The 22,806-nt window shown below is 39.3% G+C and overlaps 1 protein-coding gene across 2 annotated transcripts in view; it reads left to right on the forward strand.

Moving 5' to 3' along the window:
• The window catches only part of ITGA8 (integrin subunit alpha 8), a 191,783-nt gene that overhangs the window by 113,414 nt on the left and 55,563 nt on the right, over window positions 1–22,806 (forward strand). For both annotated transcript variants that reach the window (XM_028114140.1, XM_028114141.1), the window contains 7 exons: window positions 5,328–5,383; window positions 6,037–6,191; window positions 7,467–7,604; window positions 8,101–8,168; window positions 9,844–9,991; window positions 14,962–15,054; window positions 19,386–19,465. In XM_028114140.1, coding sequence (XP_027969941.1) covers window positions 5,328–5,383; window positions 6,037–6,191; window positions 7,467–7,604; window positions 8,101–8,168; window positions 9,844–9,991; window positions 14,962–15,054; window positions 19,386–19,465 — 738 coding nt within the window. The remainder of the gene's footprint in view (window positions 1–5,327; window positions 5,384–6,036; window positions 6,192–7,466; window positions 7,605–8,100; window positions 8,169–9,843; window positions 9,992–14,961; window positions 15,055–19,385; window positions 19,466–22,806) is intronic.

Below are 22,806 nucleotides of genomic sequence, written 5' to 3' on the forward strand. Positions count from 1 at the left end.
GACAGGATGTTCAGTTCCTGAGAATGTCAGAATGCAGAAAAAAACAGTGTTGACCCAGAGGACTTATTTCCACCCAGTCTCAGCGTGTTGTTGATGGCCTTTTGACAAGAGTTCATAGCAGAGTCAAAGCCTTCATCGGTGGAGGTCGGGGGTGGGGGTGGGGGTGTGAGGAAGACCCTGAAGAAATCTTTGATAAAACGTCCTTTGCTGGGCATTCCCCAATTCTGGGAGGCGTGTCCTCTCCTTTACCAGTTTTTGAAAGTAGCTTGGAAATGCCCTAAGCACATTTTTAAATGATTTAAAACCATAATGTATTATAATGAAAACCTGATCTGAGAAAATATGTGAAAGAGCCAGCGTCTATCGTTACCCTGGCGTGATTCACTGAAATGGAGCTCCTTGGGCAAGAGTGCTAAGACTTCAGTATTTCCCCAAAGAGTCTGATGTTCCCACGTTCACAACTGAATGGACCCTACACTGGATGCTTTCAAGTATCTGGGCGTGGCACGCTCTGATATAAAGTGCAATTTAAATTTTTTAAAGATTGTATTTATTTAGTTGACAGAGAGAGACACAGCGAGAGCGGGAACACAAGCAGGGGGAGTGGGAGAGGGAGAAGCAGGCTTCCCGCCGAGCAGGGAGCCTGATGAAGGACTCGATCCCAGGACCCTGAGATCATGACCTGAGCCGAAGGCAGACGCTTAACCGACTGAGCGCCCCAGGCACCCCTATAAAGTGCAATTTAAACTAGTTCATTTTTCTAAGGATCTTTAGGTTTTGTTTTTTTTTTAAGGTTTTATTTATTTATTTGACAGAGAGATAGAACAAGTAGGCAGAGAGGGAGGCAGATGGAGAGGGAGAAGCAGGCTCCCTGCTGAGCAGGGAGCCCGATGCGGGGCTCGATCCCAAGACCCTGAGATCATGACCTGAGCTGAAGGCAGCCGCTTAACCGACTGAGCCACCCAGGCGCCCCTAATGAAATTTAAGTATTTTTAACAGATACGGGGTCTGTTTGGTTTTAAGGAAAGAGTATTACTTTGTTACAAGAAAATGTTTCTTTTCATGAGCTGTTTTCCTTATTGCATTTAAACTATATTATTAAGGTAAGATGAAATTTGTTATGTGGGCAAATGAATAAATATATGTCTTTATAATTACTTATTTCATTCTATCACATGTATTCTCTGAAAAACATTTCGTCTTCACATGCAAAACTTTGGAATTAATGGTGGCTCAGGGTACTTGAAGATGAAAGTTAACAGCTGGTTCAGTTTACAATGTGTTTCTTCGATAGTTTTTTTTTAAAGATTTTTATTTATTTATTTGAGAGAGCGAGAATGAGAGAGAGAGAGAGAGTACATGAGAGGGGGGAGGGTTGGAGGGAGAAGCAGACTCCCCGCTGAGCGGGGAGCCCGATGCGGGACTCGATCCTGGGACTCCAGGATCATGACCCGAGCCGAAGGCAGTCGCTTAACCGACTGAGCCACCCAGGCGCCCTCTTCGATAGTTTTTAAATTTATTTTAGGAATTTAGGTCAGTATTTCCAAAACGATTGACAGGCATTTGTCAATTTGCTTTCCTAGAGTTTTTGTCTCTATTTGATATAACCTTGTATTCTATATTTGAAAACCATTTAAGTGAAGCTTAACTGGGAAATAGTTCTTCGCGTCCATCAGTGTAAATTTCTGCATCTTTCAAACGGCTGTGTAGCTTTATAAAGTATCGGCTACTGGCACTGCCAAATTAGAAAAATAAAAATAAAACCGGCACAATAAATATTAATATTGTTATTAATCAATTTAAAAAAGTCGTAAAACATTTCTTTTGACAAATGTGAAAAACCATCACTATCAACTTTTCAAATGTAAGAAAACCTTTTCCAATATGCCTAACTTTATGCAAAATATTTGCTGTCACTGAAATCGAATTAAAGGGCTTAGACTGAAAAATCAGGGTTGCCTGGCTGGCTCAGTCAGAGGAGCATGTGACTCTTGATCTTGGGGTCGTGAGTTCGAGCCCCACATTGGATGCAGAGATTACTTAAGGTAAATAAATAAACAAAAAAGAAAGAAAAGTGAATTGCTTTGTAGTTTTACATCCTGTTTGGTATCCACCTCATTCTTTTTCCTTCATGCATGGCTATATGCACACCGTTAAATCACAGTATCATTACTCTAACTGTGCATTGAGTCAGGGCTGGTGTCTGAGGATTTGTCATGTATCGTCCTGACTTCTGATGTATTTCCAATCAGACCTATTCAGACTAATGTACCATATTGAATGTGATCATAAATTCAAGTTTGTAATTTTAGCACTAATTAATTTTAAATCACAGCTTTCCGTGACAACTCAAGGGTACTTCATAATTAGGTATAGACCTGTGAGTGGACCCAATTCTCTGGTATATAAAACCATAGTGAATATATGTGTAGGTTTATGTACAATGTATGTTTTGCTAAATTCAGAATGACCATCTCAACAAAAACACTAAAATTCGAAAAGATATACTCACCCCTATGTTTATTGCAGCATTATTTACAATAGCCAAGATATGGAAGCAACCCAAGTATCCATCCATAGATGAATGGATAAGGAAAATGTGGTGTATATATTTATAGTGGAAGAATACTCAGCCGTAAAAAAAAAAAAATGAGATTTTGCCATTTGCAACAACATGGATGGACCTAGAGGATATTATGCTAAGTTATTATAAGTCAGACAGAGAAAACAAGTATCATGATTTCACTTATATGTGGAGTCTAAAAAACAAAACAAAACAAAAAAACAGACTCATACAGAGAACAAACAGGTAGCTGGCAGAGATGGGGGGTAAGAGAGATAGGCAAAATAGATGAAGGAGATTAAGAGGTACAGACTTCCAGTTAGAAAATAAATAAAATAAATAAATAAATAAAAGTGATGAAAAGGACAGTATAGGAAATAGAGTCAATAAATTTGTTTTAAATTTATATGGTGATAGATGGTAGCTACACTTACCATGGTGAGCACTGAGTAAGATACTGAGTTGTCGAATCATTGTGTTATTTGCCTGAAACAAATATAACATTATATATCAACTATATTTCAATAATAAAAATTTTATTAATAATGTTTTATTTATCATAACTTCATAACATTTTTTGATATCTGATAGGACTATGTCTTTTTTTTTTTTAAGTAGGCTCCCCACCCAATGTGGGGCTTGAACTCAGGACCCTGAGATCAAGAGTCATATGCTCTACAGATTGAGCCAGCCAGGCACCCCAATAATAAAACTTTTCTTGAAAAGAATGAATATTTTGTTTCAGTACTATGAGATTTTGAGGTTTTCCTTTTAGATCAGAACAAGGTGCTTGGAATGTTTTGACTCGGTGACTCTTTTCTATGAAAAGAGTCTTTCATAGAAAAGACAGAAAAGATGTCTTTTCTATGAAAGACATCTAGAAACTGGCAGGTTTCGGCTGAGGTGCTGTTATCAACAATTCAGTAAGTTGTAGCAGTTATTTTAAAGTTGTATGAAAAAAGTCACAGTCATCCAGCTAATGATAGGGAGGTAACAGAGAGGGAGAACTAAGAAATATAGAACACTGACGTGTAATTGGTATCATTCATAAATCAGCTGCTAACCCCGTTTGTCCATCAAACACCTTCTCACAAAGAAAAAATAAGGTTCGCCTCCAGAGCTTTATTTCTCTTCCAAAAACTTCATTGCTATTGAATTGTTCATGTCCAACAAAATACCATATATAAAATTATTTTAATTTACATAGGCTGATGATTTTATTACAAATAGGAATTTCTCTTGTAAAAGTTAATGAACTTTGTCTCTGATTTTGACATGCAACCAGGTACTCCCAAAAAAAAAGAGGGACACAGAAAAAAATTCGATTTTGAAAGCCAGATATGCTGCAGAATCTAAAGATAGGGCTAACTATTCCATCTTTCTTAAATAATTCTAATTGAAATAGAAGTGGGCTGGAATTTGTGACTTCTCAGGGAAAGTGGTACGAGCATTTGTAATAGCAGAAACATCTCAGGAAACTATTGGCTTAATGGCATGTGGCAAATTATTTACCCTGAGGGGAGACACTGACTGAGGTCACGGCAGATAGATGAGTCCCAGATGTGACACATTTTCATTATATTCCATGCAGGAAGCTGACACATAATTAAAGTATGATTAGGAATTATTTACAGCTTTGGGATGCTGTCGAAATATTCCAATCCTACTATAGTATTTTATTAGTAAAACCATTAAGACTGTCTTTAAATCATATTTAAGTATTTTCTTATATTTTCACTTTCTTGGAAATGTGAAAAAGCCCCCTCTCAAATGCTAGCTTTTTAGGGCTTGACGTGTTTCAGGAGGGACGTGAGCACATGCTGCAAAGTCAGGCAGAGACAACTGGTCATTTCTCATTTCCTCTTTGGCCACAGAACAGGTCCCAAGGCAGGTCATCCTACAAGCCATGGCGGATGTCTCTCTGGACTGAGTTTAGATCATGTTCTAGGCAAAACTATAATGTGTCTCTTGTGCACGTCTGCCCTCTTTTTATTGTGTCTACACACCACATCATTGTGCCTACCTAGCTTGAGACAGCCACGCTCAGCTCCTCACGTTCTTTCTCCACGCCCCCGCCGCTGCCCTCCTGTAGGATCTCTGCCTCAAATTGTACCCACACCTAGCAAGTTACCACCAGGTTCCCTCCTCCTCCTAAGCCGAGTGGGGATGAGGGTTAATCGTCCCATGGCTCTCCGTGCCTCTTAGGATGAAGTCCAAACTCTTTAACATGACTTTCAAAGCCCTGTTCCCTGCAGACCAACCCAACCAGCCTGGCCTCCTCGAGCTTCCCCGCCTTGCTCCAACGCTCCAACCAAACTGACTTCCTGTGGGTTCCTCAAATGGACTCATGTTCTGGCCCATCCCCAGGCCCCACCACTAGCTGTTCTCCTATATGCCTAATTCTTCCCTCCCTAACACAGGGCAATGTTCTTACGTATTTATGGAATAAAAGTAGCAAGTAATTGATTACTTAACCCATTGATTAAGTCAGTTACCTTCTAGTAATACTTTAAAGTATTACCTTCCGATGTATTAATGTTACCCATCTTGATTGTATTAGTGTTGTGGTCAACAGATAGGTAGATAATAGATGATAGATAGATTTTACATGTATATGTATCTTTAGTTAGTTGTGCGTGTGTATAATGAGAAGTACAGAGGAAAAATGATGTATTCATTTTATCTTGGGTGAGATAAAGTAAGATTTCTCCTTCAGATTCAAAACTTTACTAACCAATGCATTATTGACTCTTATTTTCCTTAGCTTCTCTTTAAGAGTATGTGCATCTGTAACAGGCCAGAGCATTTCAAATCCAATAGGTGAGCATGTTTTCATTTTTACGCTCCTGTACTATACCAAGAAAAGTTAACAATAAGCATTTCTCGGCACAGACCACAGAAAACTTTGAAAGAGCCCTTTCTTAATATTAAGATTTCTATTGTTCTATTATATTTCTATATATGGAAACTTCTACAAAACTACTACTTGAATGATTGGCGTTAATGTTGTCTGTAAAAACAAATCGGAGGGGGAGATGAACTTTTTCAGAGTGATGATGGACTCTGAGAAACAAACTGAGGGTTCTAGAGGGGAGGGGGTGGGGGGATGGGTTAGCCTGGTGATGGGTATTAAAGAGGGCACGTTCTGCGTGGAGCACTGGGTGTCATATGCAAACAATGAATCATGGAACACTACATCAAAAACTAATGATGTACTGTATGGTGATTAACATAACATAATAATAAAAAAATATATAAAAATGGGGGAATGACTATGTAAAACCATTACAAAACAAGGTTCTCAGTTTGGAGAGTATTTTCTAAAACTTTTTTTCATCTCGTGTATTGTTTTTGATCCAACTATGAAAACAATGTTTTCTGAGTAAGCAAGTTGAAATAGAAATTCATTCAAGCACTGCATTCACTGAATACATTTCCTTTCCTGATTATATTTGCTTTATTTCGGTCCCTAGGCTTGACTGCCGAGGTGCACGTAGACTCCCTAAAACAAAAAGGAGCCATTAAGCGCACGCTCTTCCTTGACAACCATCAGTCCCATCACATCTTCCCCCTTCGCATAAAGCGGCAGAAATCCCTCTACTGCCAGGATTTTGTCGTTTACCTCCGAGTAAGTGTTCCAGAATCACCTTTCTGGCCTCTAACGTTCAGATTCAAATTCCAACCATTTTTCTCTATTGAATCATCGTACTTGTCCACAGAGATCCACATCTATTTTCCTTTTATAGGAGCAAACTTTATTACAAGGCCCCTTGCTCCATTCTTGAGCTCCGAGGCAGCTGACCTGATGGTGTGTGGCTGTTCGTTCCCAAGGCTTCTTTCTGTCTTGCACACTATCCTGATACTGGTACTAACTCGGGTGGTTTTCATTTCTCACTGCCTCCCTCCCAAAAAAACCATAAATGTGAAACGTAATTTATTTGAATTTTTCTCCTACGTGAGTTATGTTTGGCCAGATGTTATCAATGCCCATTTCAGAGCCAACTCGGGAAAACGTTTAGGCAATTCAACACTTTTATTGAAAGTAACTGATAATTATATTTTTAAAGAAATGTGTGTTTACACATAACTCCAAAGCCTACCGTGAAATAGAAGAGCCAAAATATTTATAACACTATTATTCCAGCTTCTTAGCAGTTGTGGGGTTTATCACTCTCTCTCCCTCGTTTTGTCTCCTCCCTTAACGGGACTTAGTGAGTGGGTGAGAGAACCCAGTGAGAGCAAAGTTCACAAACGCACTCTAGAATGCTCTAGAATGAAAAGCTGGGTGCATGACCCTTGAGTCTCATTACGACCGTGACTGGCACACATCTGAAGGTGGCATTTCCTCTGCGTGGTCTGAGGTGTTCCTGTGTGCTCAGGACCTCTGTTCCTGTTACCCCCTCCACTCTGAAGGGGGTTCTGTTTCGTTTTCTGAGGGAGCTTCAGGGGCGCTGAAGGTGTTTTGAAGTTCATGCAAGCTTAAAGAGATGACAAGAGAGGAGGAGAATCAAGGTGTTTTCTCCCCCCGAGCCCAAGAGGACTCGTAAATGCTGCCAACCTCATGAAAACAAAAATCCCAATTCACAAAACTTTCCATGACACCTATTACGTATATAAGTAGGGTTTTTTTTTCCTTTGCAATTTGACCCATCTGGGTGGGAACCTGAAGACTGCCTCCCGAAGCATATATTTCAATGAAGCACCAGCCCTAAATGATTTCATCCCTGAATGTGTATTAATTAAGCTGCCTACTACATCCCACATGAACCTAAGCCTGCTGCCGTGATAATCACCTGACCATTCACTTCCACTGGCTGAAGTCAAACGTCGCCTGCCTCTCAGGGGCTAACATCTTGTAGCTATTTCCTGGAGCCTTCCTTGAGTGTGTGATTATTTTCCCTAGGATGAAACTGAATTCCGAGATAAATTATCTCCAATCAACATTAGCTTGAATTACAGTTTGGATGAGTCCACCTTTAAAGAAGGCCCAGAAGTGCAACCGATATTGAATTACTACATGGAAAACACCGTGACCCAACAGGTAGGTCCCTGACAATCTGGGATGGCTGATTCCCAGTCAGGGCCCTGGGCATCGCTCCCGTGACCTTAACACCAAACCCAGCCTCTTGCGTTTGCATTCCTGCACACCAGCTCGTCCCACTGGGGAGATTTTCCTAACGTGTTTCCTGAAACACTGCATTGTCCTGTTTTCAGAAGTCCTTCCTCTTGAGCAACCGAGATTTAATTTGTTCAAATTGTGGCTCTTAAGGGAGGAAATACAGCTTGTGATCCTCAAAACACCGCCAGAGTGGGCCTTCTTTAGGGACACGGCAGAAGGACGGGGAATTGGGCTATGATGTCAACGAAGCTGTGTTGGGGGATCACTGCCTGGCCTAGGGTGTCTAGCGGGGCCGAATCAGGCCGCCGAGTGGAATGAAGGCTTTACTTTAATTTGTGGAACCGTTCATACTTTTCAAGAAAAAGGGTGTGATTGAGGTTTTCCCAGATTAATCCTGATGCCCGTTTGCACAACACAGGCTCACATCCTGGTGGATTGTGGCAAAGACAACGTGTGCATTCCCGACTTGAAGCTGTCAGCTAGACCGTAAGTTTAAATAAATAAACGTGTACACTTTATCTAATGGAATACAGGTGTTTATTTAAAGCTTCTCTGGAGAGAGTATACACTTCCAACTACTACTAAAAAAAAAAAAAAAAAATACTCTGCATGAAATTCTTGAGCTTGGCTACACTTGGAGTTAGCCTGTGTTTTGGGTCAGTTCTTTGTCACTGGTATCAAGTGACATACCCTAAGATTTTGCCTGGGCTGTTTCATCTTTCAGCAAAAGTGGGGGAAAAGTGCTTGTTCAAAGTGAACCCCTCTGGGCAGGGGTTGGGGGGTGATTCAGGTTGTATGTACTTACCTCAGTCCTGGGAGCGGAGACCCAGGCTGGTTGTATCTACACCTTACCCAAACTAGCTTTTGCAGCACCTCATGACTCAAAAGCATCCTTAAAATTGTCAAAATGAAATCAATTTTTTAATTTTCTGAAAAAATAAAAATTAATGGCACTCTGTGGAGTAAAGCGGAAGGTGTCCCAAAATCAAATTAAGAATCGGAGTGCTTCGGGACCCCTGGGTGATTCAGCGGGTTAAGCGTCTGCCTTCGGCTCAGGTCATGATCCCAGTGTCCTGGGATGGAGCCCCGTGTCAGGCTCCCTGCTCCGTGGGGCTCCCTCTGCCCCTCCTCCCTGCTCACACTCTCTCTCTGTCTCTCCCCCTCTCTGAATAAATAAAGTCTTTAAAAAAAAAAAAAAAAAAAGGAAAGAATCAAATGGCCTGTAATGGAGAGTCACCAATCCAGCACTGGTAACTGCACTACATTTTGTTATGGAAAGAAATGAGACCAAGATAAAACATCCTCTGCTGGAAAAAGCAGACTCATGCTCCTCACACCCCAACACACACACACCCAAGGCCCATCCCACCACCAGTGTTTGGAATCTGCTTGGCAACCTTTCAGGGGATTTTTTTCCCAAACTTCCCAGTTTAGCCAGGATCCAAAGCAATAGCTTTGATTAAGGGTCAAAAGTCATAAGGGTCAAATGCCTTGGCAAAAGGCATTTCCAAATATCGGCTCAGTTCGAGGTTTGGAGAGAACTAAATTTCCTCAAAATCCTCAGGCAGCTATTTGAGATCTTATTTTACCTGCCTCTTTCTTCCTCCTACGGTTCACTTGGCATTCACAGCCCCCTCCCTTATTCATTTCTAAACCGTCTCTCCCTTTTCTCCCACTGCCCATCTTCTGTTGGGCATGTTCAGTGTTGTGCGTGTTCAGTGATGTGCCAGAGCGGCCTCATCCTGGCTTGTGAGCAAACTGTCAAGTTTCCTGGAATTTTTGCTGGCAGATTAAGTAGGTCCGTAGCCTGAAATTGACCACAATGGGAGGATTTACATCCCTGGAATCAGCAAATGAAAATTTCAGAAACTGAAATCAGCTACAAATTGGTATTCCCCTGTTTTTTCTTTTCTTTTCTTTTCTTTTCTTTTCTTTCTTTCTTTTTTTTGAGAACTTGTTAAACATTACCAGGATGTTTTCCTGCCCTGCCCATACAGATGTGGTTCTCTCAGTTCTTCTCACAGACCCTCATGATGAACCATCTTCTTGTCCAAGTCTTATATTCTCACATCTTTCTTCTTTTCTTCCAAGTCCTTAAATAAGGTATCTATGAATCCAGAGAAGTATGATACCTAATATTCCTTTTAAACTGCGTTTTTAGAGATAAGCATCAGGTCATCATTGGAGATGAAAATCATCTTACGCTCATAATCAATGCAAGAAATGAAGGAGAAGGTGCCTACGAAGCTGAACTCTTCGTGATAATACCAGAAGAGGCAGATTATGTTGGGACTGAACGCAGCAACAAGGTAATGCCTTGCACATTATTCGAAGTAGGAAAAGAGCTCGTTATATATTGGAAGTCAAATCGATGTTAAGTAGAGCCATCTTAGCTGAGACTTTCTTCCCAAATAAAGGAGGACAAAAAGGCACTTTACTTTGGTCATCATAATAACAATGAGCCAGGAAGGGGGGGTGGTCTTAAGCAGTATTCATATCTTTCTTGGCCATAGTGCAGAGATAAATTGGCCAAAGATCCAGAGCTGAAGCAAGGAAGAGAATACAACTGGCTGAAAGGAGAAGCTCCCTAATGTGATCTATCAGCTTGATTCCCCTGCTCACTCCCACCCTCCCTGGCTGTTTTCAGACCTTTGTTTTTAGTTCCTTTACATTTCAAGCAGGGTCCCGGGAGGTCTGGTTTTCATTACTGCTTACGGAGGAAGGTCCGACCAGTCCCAGCTGAGCACTGATAACAGCCGAGACAGGCACTGGAAAGGAAACACGTGCATTTTTCTTCCTTCGTGGCCCACCTTTTTGGGACCAGGACCAAGAAAAGCCAGGTCTTTGTCATTTGTGGGTCCGGCAATGCCACCATTTATTAAACTGACAACAATGTTTTTTATAATCTTTCCTTATCAGACCACGAATCTTCTCGCTCAGGGCATCCTCAGGTTCTGCTGTGTTTTTAACCACTTGGTCTAAAAAACCATTATAAATACAGTGCAGGATAACGGAGAGAGTCCTTCGTCTTCAGAAATGTACAGAAATGTACAGCCAAGGGTAGAGACCCAGCCTAACACTCTTTCACGGGAACCAGGCACAGCGGGAGCTCCTTCAGGACATGCTGATGGGTTTACTCCTTTAACTACGATTTGTTAACTGTCTGCCGGTTTCCAAATACCACGGACTCCGAGGAGTTTGAGCATTCTAATGACTACATACTTCAATGAAGAATAATTCCTCTAAAGAGATGTTAGCAAGTTGTTGTGGTGTTGATACTTTATAGGCATTTAAAAACGTAAGGAATGGAAAATCCTCTACTCAAAATCCTCTACTCACACCTCTAGTCTTGTGGTTTATGTGTTGGTTAAATTACCTTCTTAGTAAAAAAAATAAACCCAGGTGAGTAATAATCGTGTATCTTTGGCAGTCATCAAATCATCACGAGTTTCTGTTGCAAGAATTTGTAGGAAAAGATCACCTACACACACTCACACACAAAAACTGTATAAACAAACAAAAAAGTTCAAGTATGTTATTTTTAAAAATATTCCAGGGCTCTGCTCCTATTTTCATTTGATTCCTTCATGTCCCTCCACCCCTGACTTTATTAAACAAAGCATCTATTCTAAAATGTTCTTTTAGCAAAACATCCAGTTTACTGTTCACTTTGTCGCGTGGAAAATACGGGAGAACATTTATCGCCTCTATCTTTGGCTGTAAACATTACAACAGACATTATCCATAATCTCAAAGAAGTCCTTAACTATTTTTCTTCCATCGGTTTCCCTTGGGCAGAGATTTAGCTCAGTCTTTGAATTTCACATGACTAAGCCACGTTCTAATTTATTCTTTGTTTTTAAGCAGTTTGAGGTTTGTGTACCTTTTTATTTAAACTCAGTTCAAGTTTGTTTTTTTTTTTTTAGACATTTTTCTCCAGGGGGAAACATATTAGGATTATCTGATCGTAAGTTTTTTATTCTTTTGTTAAAAACGTTCATCTTTTTGAAAATGTAGATGTTGGCCATCTCTTTCTCTGGAAACCTTCACTGAGCCAGACTTCATACTTCTCTTTGGTGACTTTTTCTAATAAGGGCCTATGCGCTTTATATTATGATTCTTATTGATATTAGTATTGTTGTAAAATAGATATAAAATTTACCATTTTAGCCACTTTTTAAATGTGCAGTTCGGTGGCATTAAGTACCTTCTTGTGCCTTCTTGTGCAACACCCAGCACAGGACGTTTTCATCTTCCCAGATGGAGACCCTGTACTCACCCAACCCTAAGTCCCTCTTCCCCCAACCCCTGGTGAGCCCCGTTCGACTTTCTGTCTGTGAATTTGGCTATTTGGGGGACCTCCCATGCTGCCTTCCTCGGCCTCACACTCACCTCACGTTCAGTGTGTCCAGAACTAGGTTTGTCATCTTCCCAAACTCACGCTTCTCCCCCACTCCCGTTTCTTGTCTCAGAGGATGGTACTGGTAACCACCTCGTTTCTACAGCCCACTCAGCCCCGGGCTCTCCAGTTCGTCTCTTCCCTCCACCCAACTGCCACTGTCACTGCCTTCATCTGGGCTGGCGTGATCTTTTACTGAGATGACCACGGTCTTCTAACTCATCTCCCTGCCTGCCTGCCTCCACACGGGGTACTCCTCTCCCTACCATGTAAATCTGACCCTACTGCTTCTTGCTGAAGACCCTCACTAGGTCGCCATCACTTTTAGGATAAAATCCAAATCCCTCCAATAACTAACAAGGCCCTTAATTCTATTGTCCCTGTTTACCCCTTTAGCCTCATGACAGGGCTTTGATTCTTTCCTTTACCCCACACCCTAAATTCCAGCTGGACTGATTTTGTCTCCAGTTCCTGTAATACCCATGTGCTCTCTTGCCACAGAAATTGCGGCTCCTGTTCCTTCTCTCGGACGCACCAACTGCACTCCCTCATCCCCCATATCCAGCTTACTTCTTTCTGTTTATCCTTCAGGCTTCAGCTCGGTCAGGATTGAGGCTGCAAACATTTATTGAGCAATTGAGATGGGCTGGGCACTGCTCTGAGATCTTATATGGATTTAATTTACTTAATCCCCATAACAGCCTTATAGAGAAACAGCAAGTCTGTCCTTATGCCCCACTTGATAGACGGGGAGAAATTCAGTGATATGCCCAAAGTTACACAGCTACTATAGAGCAGAACCGAGACTCACACCTCCACTGTTAGGTCTGATCCTGGGCTCTGAGCCACTGATCTGCACTGTCCCCCAGCAGCTTTGATGTCACTTCTTTGGGGGGTGGGGCGCTGCTCTGGTCCTTAAATCTAGGTGCATAACTTCCCCTATCACTACGGCTCTCTCCTATCCTAAAACTCCAACTGCACTGATTATGTTTCCATTGCTTGTTACAATTGCTTGTGATTACTTATTACAATTGTTAGGATCATTGGAAATTCGGTGAGGACAAGGGGTCTTTTTTATCAATGCCTGGTAAACAGCAGGTACACAGTAAATATTTTTAGTGAATGAATAATATCTTAAGAGCTATAAATGGATTAGAGCAGGCGTGTCCCTGGAACAGCTAAGGAAAAGAATCTAGAAATATGTAGAAAAACAATCATTGTTTCACTCAGAGAAAGGAAATAAAGGTTAAAAAAAGAAAAAGAGTGGGAGGGTCTGGGGTAAGAAAAGATCTTTGATTGATGTGAAAAAAAGCTATTTCCATAAAACTGGAAAAAATGTACACATAACTTTTAACCTTTAGATAAGATAAAATATTTACTATAGAAACTAAGTCCTTAAATTATATTCAAAGGACTCATGGAAATTTTGAAAAGCTTTTGCTGGGTTCTTTTTTTTTCTGTTTTCAGGACTGAGTTAATAATTCGAACACAAAAGATCTCTCTGTACAATTAGGGTTAGATATGGATCCTTAAGAATTTAAATACATGCTAATTCTCCCTTTCAGAGGAGAGAATGTTACCAGCTTTTTGAAACTGTGTTTCTTAGCTGCTTAGAATACTAACATGTCATTCAGATTATTTGGAGAGAGCATGTATTAAATTACCTCCAGATATCAGTCATTCACTCCTTTCTCATGAGTCTAAACAGACTTTTCAGTGGTCGTGCCTCCCTGGTTGATACAGGAGGGAGGATTTTATAGTTACTTGGGTTTCTGTCTATCTCATTTCAGACTCCTCTTAGGAAGTAGTGTGAGCTACTTCGGCTCTGCATCTCCCATTTACTACTTCGTGCCCAACACTGTTCTAGGCACTGGGAATAGAACAGATACAAAACCCCCTGCTTCCCTGCAGTTCATTTTCTCAAAGCATATGATTTGCTTACAAAATTCTTTACCTGGATGTGTTTGTGTAGCACTTCTTTGTTTTGGTGTTGGATCTCGGTCTTTCGGAATTAAGTGGGAAGAACAGAATGGAGGGCGGTTTCTGAAACTTTTACATGAAGAGTCCCATTACTTCCTTTGATGAAATTTCAGTAGAGCTGACAGATGGACCAATGGTCCTCATATTCAGAACCCTCTTCCTTGGACCTCTCCAGGGACAGAAATTCCCAAAAGGTTGCTCCTTTGTGAAAGTCTTCCTATTGCAAGCTTATCTCTGGGAATGAGGGTGACATATTAGTGGCACTTAGTAAATTAGAGGGAAATAATGCCTCTTCAAACTTGAGTTTTTGTACTTTCTAACAAGAACAGGATATAGGGGGAGGAAGGGAGCAGGAAGCACTAGGTAAGCAGAAAAGTATTCTCTTCCCATCTTAAGTATTTAGAGGATGGAACTAAGACTGATTGTGTAATCTCAAATAGGACCGTGGTGCGTAGGAGTTTGTGTTCAGAGCAAATCTCTGGCAAATGCTCCTTGAGTCATATAATATCCTCTACTAATACCTGTCATTTCATTTCTTGCAAGAATAAATCTGTTCAGTGATGTTTACTTATCTGTGATCTTCATGGCCCGAATTTAACATTAGCAATAGTGAAAATAATTTCTAAAATGTTGTTTTATGTAGTAAGCATTTTCCTCCTCAGGGAAACACACTAGTATGTTTACCAATCCAACTTCTTCCTATAATTAAGCTTTGATTTTTTTTTTTTTTCTCTCAAGTTTCTCTTCTGAGTTAATGGTCACACATGAATTCTTGGGCACAGTTGCCCACACAGGTGTTTGAAATCAAGAGAAGCTTCCCGGCCCATCGAGTTGCCTTTGGGACAGGATGTAACTTATTTGCCCCCTGAGCTCCAATGGTGGTGTTCTTTCCCATTGCAGGACCTGCGACCACTGAGCTGTGAGTACAAGATGGAAAATATAACCAGGATGGTGGTATGTGACCTTGGGAACCCTATGGTGGCTGGAACAAATGTAAGAGAAAACCAGAAGCCCTTACTAAGTTCTAATTGAATTTTAAAGAGAGCTAGTACAAAGCTCCCCAATTAGCACTCAGCAGGTTAGCACCTGGCAACTAAAACAAATTAGGCAGGAAATTAACAGGGTGGTGGCTTGAGCATTCTGTCCTATACAGGGTAGGGAATCTGAGGTTAAAAACACAAAAAGATGAATATTTCTATATGCTTTCTCTTTTGACTTTACTCTTACATGTCTTTTAGATGCTTTATGAAGATGTTTTTGCTGAAGATTTTCTCTTGGGATATTTTTTCTTTGACTGTAACTGCAATTTTTTCTTTGTATTCAGTAAATGACTTAAGAAATAACATAAATAAAGATTTTAGCAAGGAAGATTAAGCTTTTATTTTTGGCATACCTCCCATATAATATCATTCGCAGTATTTTTATATTAAAATGTTACCATAACCCAGCTTTTGAGTTAGCTTTACCAGGTCTATGTTTTCCATACATTTTAATTGAAGAATAATACAGAAAATTGTAGCAAGAAAAACAAAAGAGTTAATAATGATCTGTAATGTGCTTTTGAAAGAATAAGGAGATGTTTGTCTTCTTCTTCTTTTTCTTTGTTTCCAGGTTTAGGAACTTTTCATTCAGGATTACTTGTGGACAATAAGTTTATTTTTTTCAATAGCCATTTAAGTACACATAGTAACTTCTTGTAATAAATATCTCAGTGGCAACTCTTATGAAGTCATAAATCGGAAAAAATTCTGAAGCCTGCAAATACTGCATAATTAAATGTTGTATAAACTGAACATACATATTCCTGTTTTAAATTAGATATTTATGATTATCAATAAAGTGGCCTATTTGAAAAAAATTTCATAAAAACTTATAATTGCATAGGTTTGTATTAGAATAGCTTCCCAAAATACATTCCAAAGAGTACTGATCCCTTGAGATAAGGCTTTAAAGGGGAGTTCTGTGGTTAATGCTGAGTATCATATCCTCCCCTGGGGCATTCACATGCACGTTTGCATTTTAAAGGTGCTGAGAAGTCCTGCAGTAAATAAACTTTTTAGCCCAGGATCTCTCACATGTATTTGAGCATTTGAAACTATCAAGAAATACCTATTCCCAATTTACACTTTAGGGTATTGTGCTAGAATAATATTTTTGCTTTTCTACACCCTAATAAACTCTATTCCATTGATCCCAGGTATTTATAAAGTGTGCCAAGCTATAGTCTAGTAAACTCACTTGTTGGGTCAAAAAAAGTAAATATTTAAATAAAAGATAAAATTTTATAACAGATTTTTCTTAGCTAACATGTACTGATTGCCCTCTGTGTTATAAGCCCATCACTGGGTGCTCTGTCTTTTATGTTATCTCATTAAATTTTCAAAACCAACAATCCCATGAATTGAGTATTTCTCCTAGGTTATAGGTGAAGAAACTGAGAAATGTTAAATAAATTTCCCAAAGTCACACAGGTATTGAATGACAAAACCAAGGTTTAAACCAGGACTGAACACAAAGTCCGTGTTCTATCTGGTTGTCAAAATTGTGAAAAGTACTTGGATAAAAACTAATGAATAACAGATGAGATGAGATTTTTAAACGAAGCCATGAAAGATAGAATGGGATTTCTAAGCTGAGATGTTAGCACATTTTTCATTAGAATCCTTTTATCTAGAAACTAATAAGTCCTTTTGCTAGTTTTCAAGAAAAACCCAACCACCTAGTTTGGTGTAGAGAAGAGGTCTACCCAAGGCCAAAGAGGAAGAAATTGACATGGTAGCGGCAGGGTTTGTGTCTAGAGGTGACCAGGCGCTCATTCCTTTGTCAGTATTAAAAGTGTTAAATCTAAACCAGAGATCATCTAAGATCATTAATAACTAAGAATAATCTTGGAACAAAAATTGGCCACTGGGGACATTCCAAGTGGAGGGTAAAAATGGCAGTGTGGTCTTAACCACATATGTGTTTATGTGACAGGATGTCAATCCATTTTACCAGCAAATAATTTTTGGAAGTCAAGGAAGTAAATTGTTTGTATTCATTTATCTGTGAGGTCTGTAGTGGAAGAAACCTAATAGCTTTCTTATCTCGCCCTTTAATGCCCTTAAATACATCAAATTTTATTGCATTCTGTTTTGTTATAAAACATTTTGATTTATTTACTTCTTCATTTTGTACTTAAAAAAAATAGTCTCAGTGGATTGTAGTAAGATTCCAAATGTAAAAGCAGTCCTAAATATTAAAAAGCCTCATAAATCACCAGGACCATTTATTTTAGTCCCAATATTTAAAAAAAAAAAAACAACAGTTTTCAAGAGACTTTTTATTTTAATTTAACAAAACATTCAAGTTAATATTCAGAAGTATTACTTCTGATTTATAAGTAGTAATGTCATTTTCATATATTATCTATATGTACCAAAAAGGATTCATAAAAACTTGCAAAATCTCGCAATTAGGAAAACAAAAAAGTAGTGGTCCCACAGAGGTTCTTTAGAATCAATGCCCAGAAATCTGGTGTTCGATTCTAGCTGAAAACACACGGGCCTCCTACCGATACAAAATTGTCATATCACTGTTGTATCTTTGTCCCGGGATGAATTGTTCTATAATGAAGACCAACATTAGCCAGGCTTCATCCCAATACAGTAAGATCCCCGTCACTGGAACTGTGCAAACAACAGCACACTCTTTCACATCATTCTTTCAACCATTTTTATTGTACCCCTTCTATATGCCTGATACTAAGCTCTTCTCACAACATCAAGATGAAAATATACAATCCCCATTCAATAAGAAACTCGAAATTAGCAATATCAGAGGTTGAGTGATAGGAGAGTAGCAAAGAAGGAGATAGGGAATAAAGAGAAAATTTCTGCCTGACCTGACCTGTGGGACCAGACAGTATATTGCAGGAGGATCTTTTGTCCTGAGCTTTGAAGCATGAGTAGAACCTCTTCAAGTAGAAAAAGCAGGAAAAGTTTTAAGAGGTTTCCAAAGAAGAGAAGAGTTTGTGTGCAAAGTCCCAGAGGTCTGACTGAAAATTGCACATTTGTTATAAAGGAAATCATCGTGGCTGCAGCGTTAGGATTCATAGGCTTAATAATTAGACACACCTGGGTTTGAATCCCAGCTTTGCCATTTATCAGTTGTGATACCTCGGACGAGTCACACTGAAAGGCGAGAAGCCCCATGTTTAGGAATATTTGGAGCAGTGCAATTATATGATGTATATAAAGCCACTAGGGCAGTTCCTGGCTGGTAGCACAATCAGTAAGGGCTAGTTAAATAATGATGATGATTTATGATAAAAATAAAGATTTACTAGTTCATATTATTACTGGTTCATATTAACACGAGTTTTTAATCACTGATTGGATTCTCATAGCTTAATAGCCAAGAAGAGTACAGGTGCCGGAGTCAGTTTGCAGGAATTTCAATTCCAGCTCTACAATTCACTTGCTGTGCACCTGGAGGAAGGAACTTAATCTCCCTAACCCTCAGATTACTGCTGGATTGTAAAATGTCAGCAATCACAGCACCTACCTGTGGGGTGGTTTTCACGATTATGTGAGACAAGGCATGTAAGGTTTACCACAATACATGGGAGAGTAAGTCATACAATTGCTTAGCTCTTATTTTCAGTTCCTTATTTATATTGTCATTGGATTTATTTTCCCCAACATTTTAAAAATCTGTCCTCCAATTAAAAAAATAAGAAGAATGGCTTTAAAACTTGAGAAAATAAAGAAAGGTGGAAAAAACAATCCGTACACTCATAACCTTATTATAACCATAGCGTGTTATTCTGGTATATTTTCTTACCATACACCCTCACTCCTGTACAGTAATTTTTCCATCAATAAACTTTTAAAACAATAGGTGAAACACGTTGCACATACAACTGTGTAACCTGTTTCTTTATGGGTCATCATTACATTAGAAGCATTTTCCTCATCTGCATAGACTTCACAGCCCTAATTTCAATGACTACCTAAATGTGCATCAAACACAAGCATTACTGTTATCCAAATCATCTCTCGCATATTCAGGTTGCTTTTAATTTAGCACGTAGGAAGGTGGCCAGAGAAGAGTTTGTACGGGGCTAAATGAAGGGAAGGAACCACAATGTATGGGGACTTGAATTGTGTGGGCTCTGCCATCTTAGTTACATGACTTCCTCTCAGCAACCCAGGGTGGGAGCAAAGGAAGGCACAGCAATCTAGGGTGGGGGTTTGCAGAGATGACTTAAAAAGGATTTTTACGCTGTGTAGAAAGTCCCTCCCTGTCATAAACTTAGTGTCTTGTGATTTTTTTTCTTCTAGTATTCTCTGGGCCTCCGATTTGCAGTTCCACGTCTTGAGAAAACAAACATGAGCATTAACTTCGATCTCCAAATCAGAAGGTTAGATTTTTAAGTGCCTAAAATTATGGTCAGCATTCAATATAGAGAGTGAAATGAATGGCCACTCTTCAGGCTCCGTAACCTTAAAAGTTCTCCTAAAATTAGAACCCAGACTTACACAGATCATTTTTCCTTTGTTTCTGTTGTTTCAGTTTTGTGATTTTTAAATTAATTATTATTATTATTATTATTATTATTTTAGAAAAGAGACCTATTCTATAGGCCAAGTTATTTTCCTAGAAATTGCGTCCTGGGCACCCTCCCACTCCCATTTACCTCCATTTTTCCTCATCCTGATTCACTTCCCTTCTCCCACCCTCACCAACACCACTACTACATACCCACCAGGCTCTCAGCTGGGGGTCGGCTAATCCCTGAGAATAAAATTTTTGCAAAAAAGCATAGATTATGCATTTGCAATCTTGAAATCTGATTCTCCAAGAATCAATGAGTCTCTGACAGTTTCATTGTGAGCACCGTGGCAGGAAGCAGGTGTGATCATATGTTCATTCAGAGCCTTCATTCAGGGCCTTTTCTGGTAACTACAAGCCAAAGCAGGTAAGTAGCTGCCCCTTTTTCCTAAGACGGACCCTTTACAGATGTTCAAGTGTAACTACTTTTTCACTGTCTATTCTGTTTGCTCCTTCATGGCTGAAAATAATATATAATGAGTGGGAAGACTTGTAGGGAGCAGTGTGCAGGAAAGCCCAACTGTGGATTTCAACCCGTTAGACAGTAATGGGATCAATTTAATGGCCCCAGGCCAGTATTAAAAGAAAAGGAGATTGAATAGAATGTAATATGCCAGAGTCCTGTTCATGAAACAATCCAATTAGATAAATATAAATGTGTATAGTAAGATACCCTGTGAAATGTATCTATTTCTTTTGTGGTCTGCAATTTTAAATGTCTGAACAACATTGATATAAACAGCATATGTTCAGTGTGGTGGACCCTTATTCTAACTATAACACAACTCTGAAGTCCGTCTTTACAGTTTGGTTCTCAAATACTAGTGTGCAGTGTGACTCAATCTCTAAACTTACCTTCTGTCCTGTAAGAAGTGATTGGAGAGTGTTGACTTTGTGCAATGGATTACTTTTTGATAGCTACTTTGATTAAAGGTTTAGAGTTTTTTAAAAGTATATAAGCTCTATAAGAATATAGCAGATTTTTAAAATCTACAACCTAGGGGAACCTGGATTGTCAGGTTCAGGCAACTGACTCTTGGTTTTGGCTCAGGTCATGATTTCAGGGTCCTGAGATCAAGCCCCACGTTGGGCTCCACGCTTAGGATGGAGTCTGCTTGGGATTCTCTCCCTCTCCCTCAGCCCCTCCCATTCATGCTCTCTCTCTCTCTCTCTCAAAGAAATAAATCTTTTTAAAATTTTTTGAAAAATCTACAACCAATATCACAAACCACATCCCCTAAATTTTATGATAGATTTCTAAGAAGGAAGGTCTTCTCACTTACCTTAGGTCCTTTTCTGACCTTAATTAGGTCTTTTTTAAAATTTAACTTACTATTTTCTGCTAGAGATTTTTAAAAATTTTACCCATCTTAGTGCTGAGATGCAGGCAGAATGAATTCTGTAATATCATTTTACCAAAAGCTTATTAAATCACTTCTTTGTATCAACATAAATGTGTATCTTCCAAAAATTTCAGGTAGTCCTCAATATTTTCATTTGGGAAATATCTGTAAGTGTTCAGAAAAAAAGAAAAAAAGTAAAGGCACTCCATAGTGAGGACCACCATCATTCCAGATGGTAGCCTGAAGTTTCTTTTTCTCACCATTACTGTCTGTGACATTGGTCCTGCAATGGCATGAAGATGCATCTCTCATGAAATATAAACCCTTTATTTAAAAGAAAATCTGGTACAAAAATGTAAAGCAAATTCCTTGACGCATCCTTCTTACTTCTGATTACAGTTACAGGTAATAGAATGAATGCAACTAATAATTCACTCAAGGAGCAAAGGACACCAAATGATGTTCTAAATGCCTTTCCCAAATCCATCCTGGAGATCATCATTCAAATAGTGAATTCAGCAATGAAGTGCTAAATTTGATGGAAAATAGAAATGGCCACATTTTAACATCCCCCTTCATCTAAAAGAATGGACAGTGATTATATTCTATCCTTACATGCTATAGAAACTCATGACTATTTTAACATTATCCTGAAAAATATATATAAAAATGCAGAAATGAAGAACCAGAAGGGCTACAGGGACATACATAAACCATCAAATTCCCAAAACAGACCTTTCAGAGATGAAAATGCTTGAGAATACTTAACACTGAGGTGAGCATTTATCTACATGCTTTGCTGGCAGACTCCAAGGACATAAATAAGTATTTAATGGACAGTTTGCTTTCAATTTAAATGTGTTAAAACCAAAAATAAATTAAACCAAATGCTCTGAAGTCTAAATTCTTAAGCTTTTGACCACATGGACCACTGTTACCCACATTTAATGTCCTTTTTCACAAACAGAACCCAAAAGAGAAATAGGGCTTTATTTATTAATAAACTTAAAATAGTTCATGTTACCAGATATTTGCATTAAACGGTCTCTTCACACCGTGGCTCTGTGTGACATGTAAACGTTCTCCTCCCTGACTACAGTGGATCTCAGATCTCGATTCCCACACACAAATAGGTCTTCGTGATGTCATTGACATTGCTTCCTCGGCCGTGGTGAAATGAACATTGTATTGTATTTGCTGACGTTCCAAAGACCACAGAAAGCACAGAGGGAATGTTAGAAAACAGAAAATAGGAAACAGTAAGGAAAAAGAAAATAGCATCGGAGCAATAAGTAAAAAACATATTTATCCTTGGTGCATGACATAGGGTGTAGTCATGGAGAGGAAATCCATCATTCCTGCATAGAACTAGCAGCAACAGTATAAATAGCTCAGCGTCCAGGGCGGTGGGTGATGGATTGCTTGTTTGAACGTAGCAGTGGTATTAGCAAGGGAGGTTTCCTTCCAGGAAAGAGGTCAAGGAAAAGCATCTAAGTTATATATCAAGCCCAGTGCCTTTCTTACCAGGACATATTGTTGATACCACTGGTTGATTACAGCACCAAGTGTCATGACAAGGCTGTGTGACAGAGGACGATTTTGAGTAGCCAGCCAGATCTAGTCTCCACATCTGCCATTGCTCTCATTACTTTGCAAAATAGCCTCTGTCAGCTTCAGATGAGACTTCTGTCCGAAGGCGATTTCAGTGCCTGACACCTATTTACATTTTCAGGGTGTTGTGAGTAAAGGCAATTGTGTCATTTCAACCACGTGGAAACAAAATGCAATGACATTATGGGACAGCTCA

The sequence above is a fragment of the Eumetopias jubatus genome, unplaced genomic scaffold, assembly GCF_037043125.1.
Source record: "Eumetopias jubatus isolate StellerSeaLion01/CBP00866 unplaced genomic scaffold, mEumJub1_p1.0 scaffold_8, whole genome shotgun sequence".
NCBI lineage: Eukaryota > Metazoa > Chordata > Mammalia > Carnivora > Otariidae > Eumetopias > Eumetopias jubatus.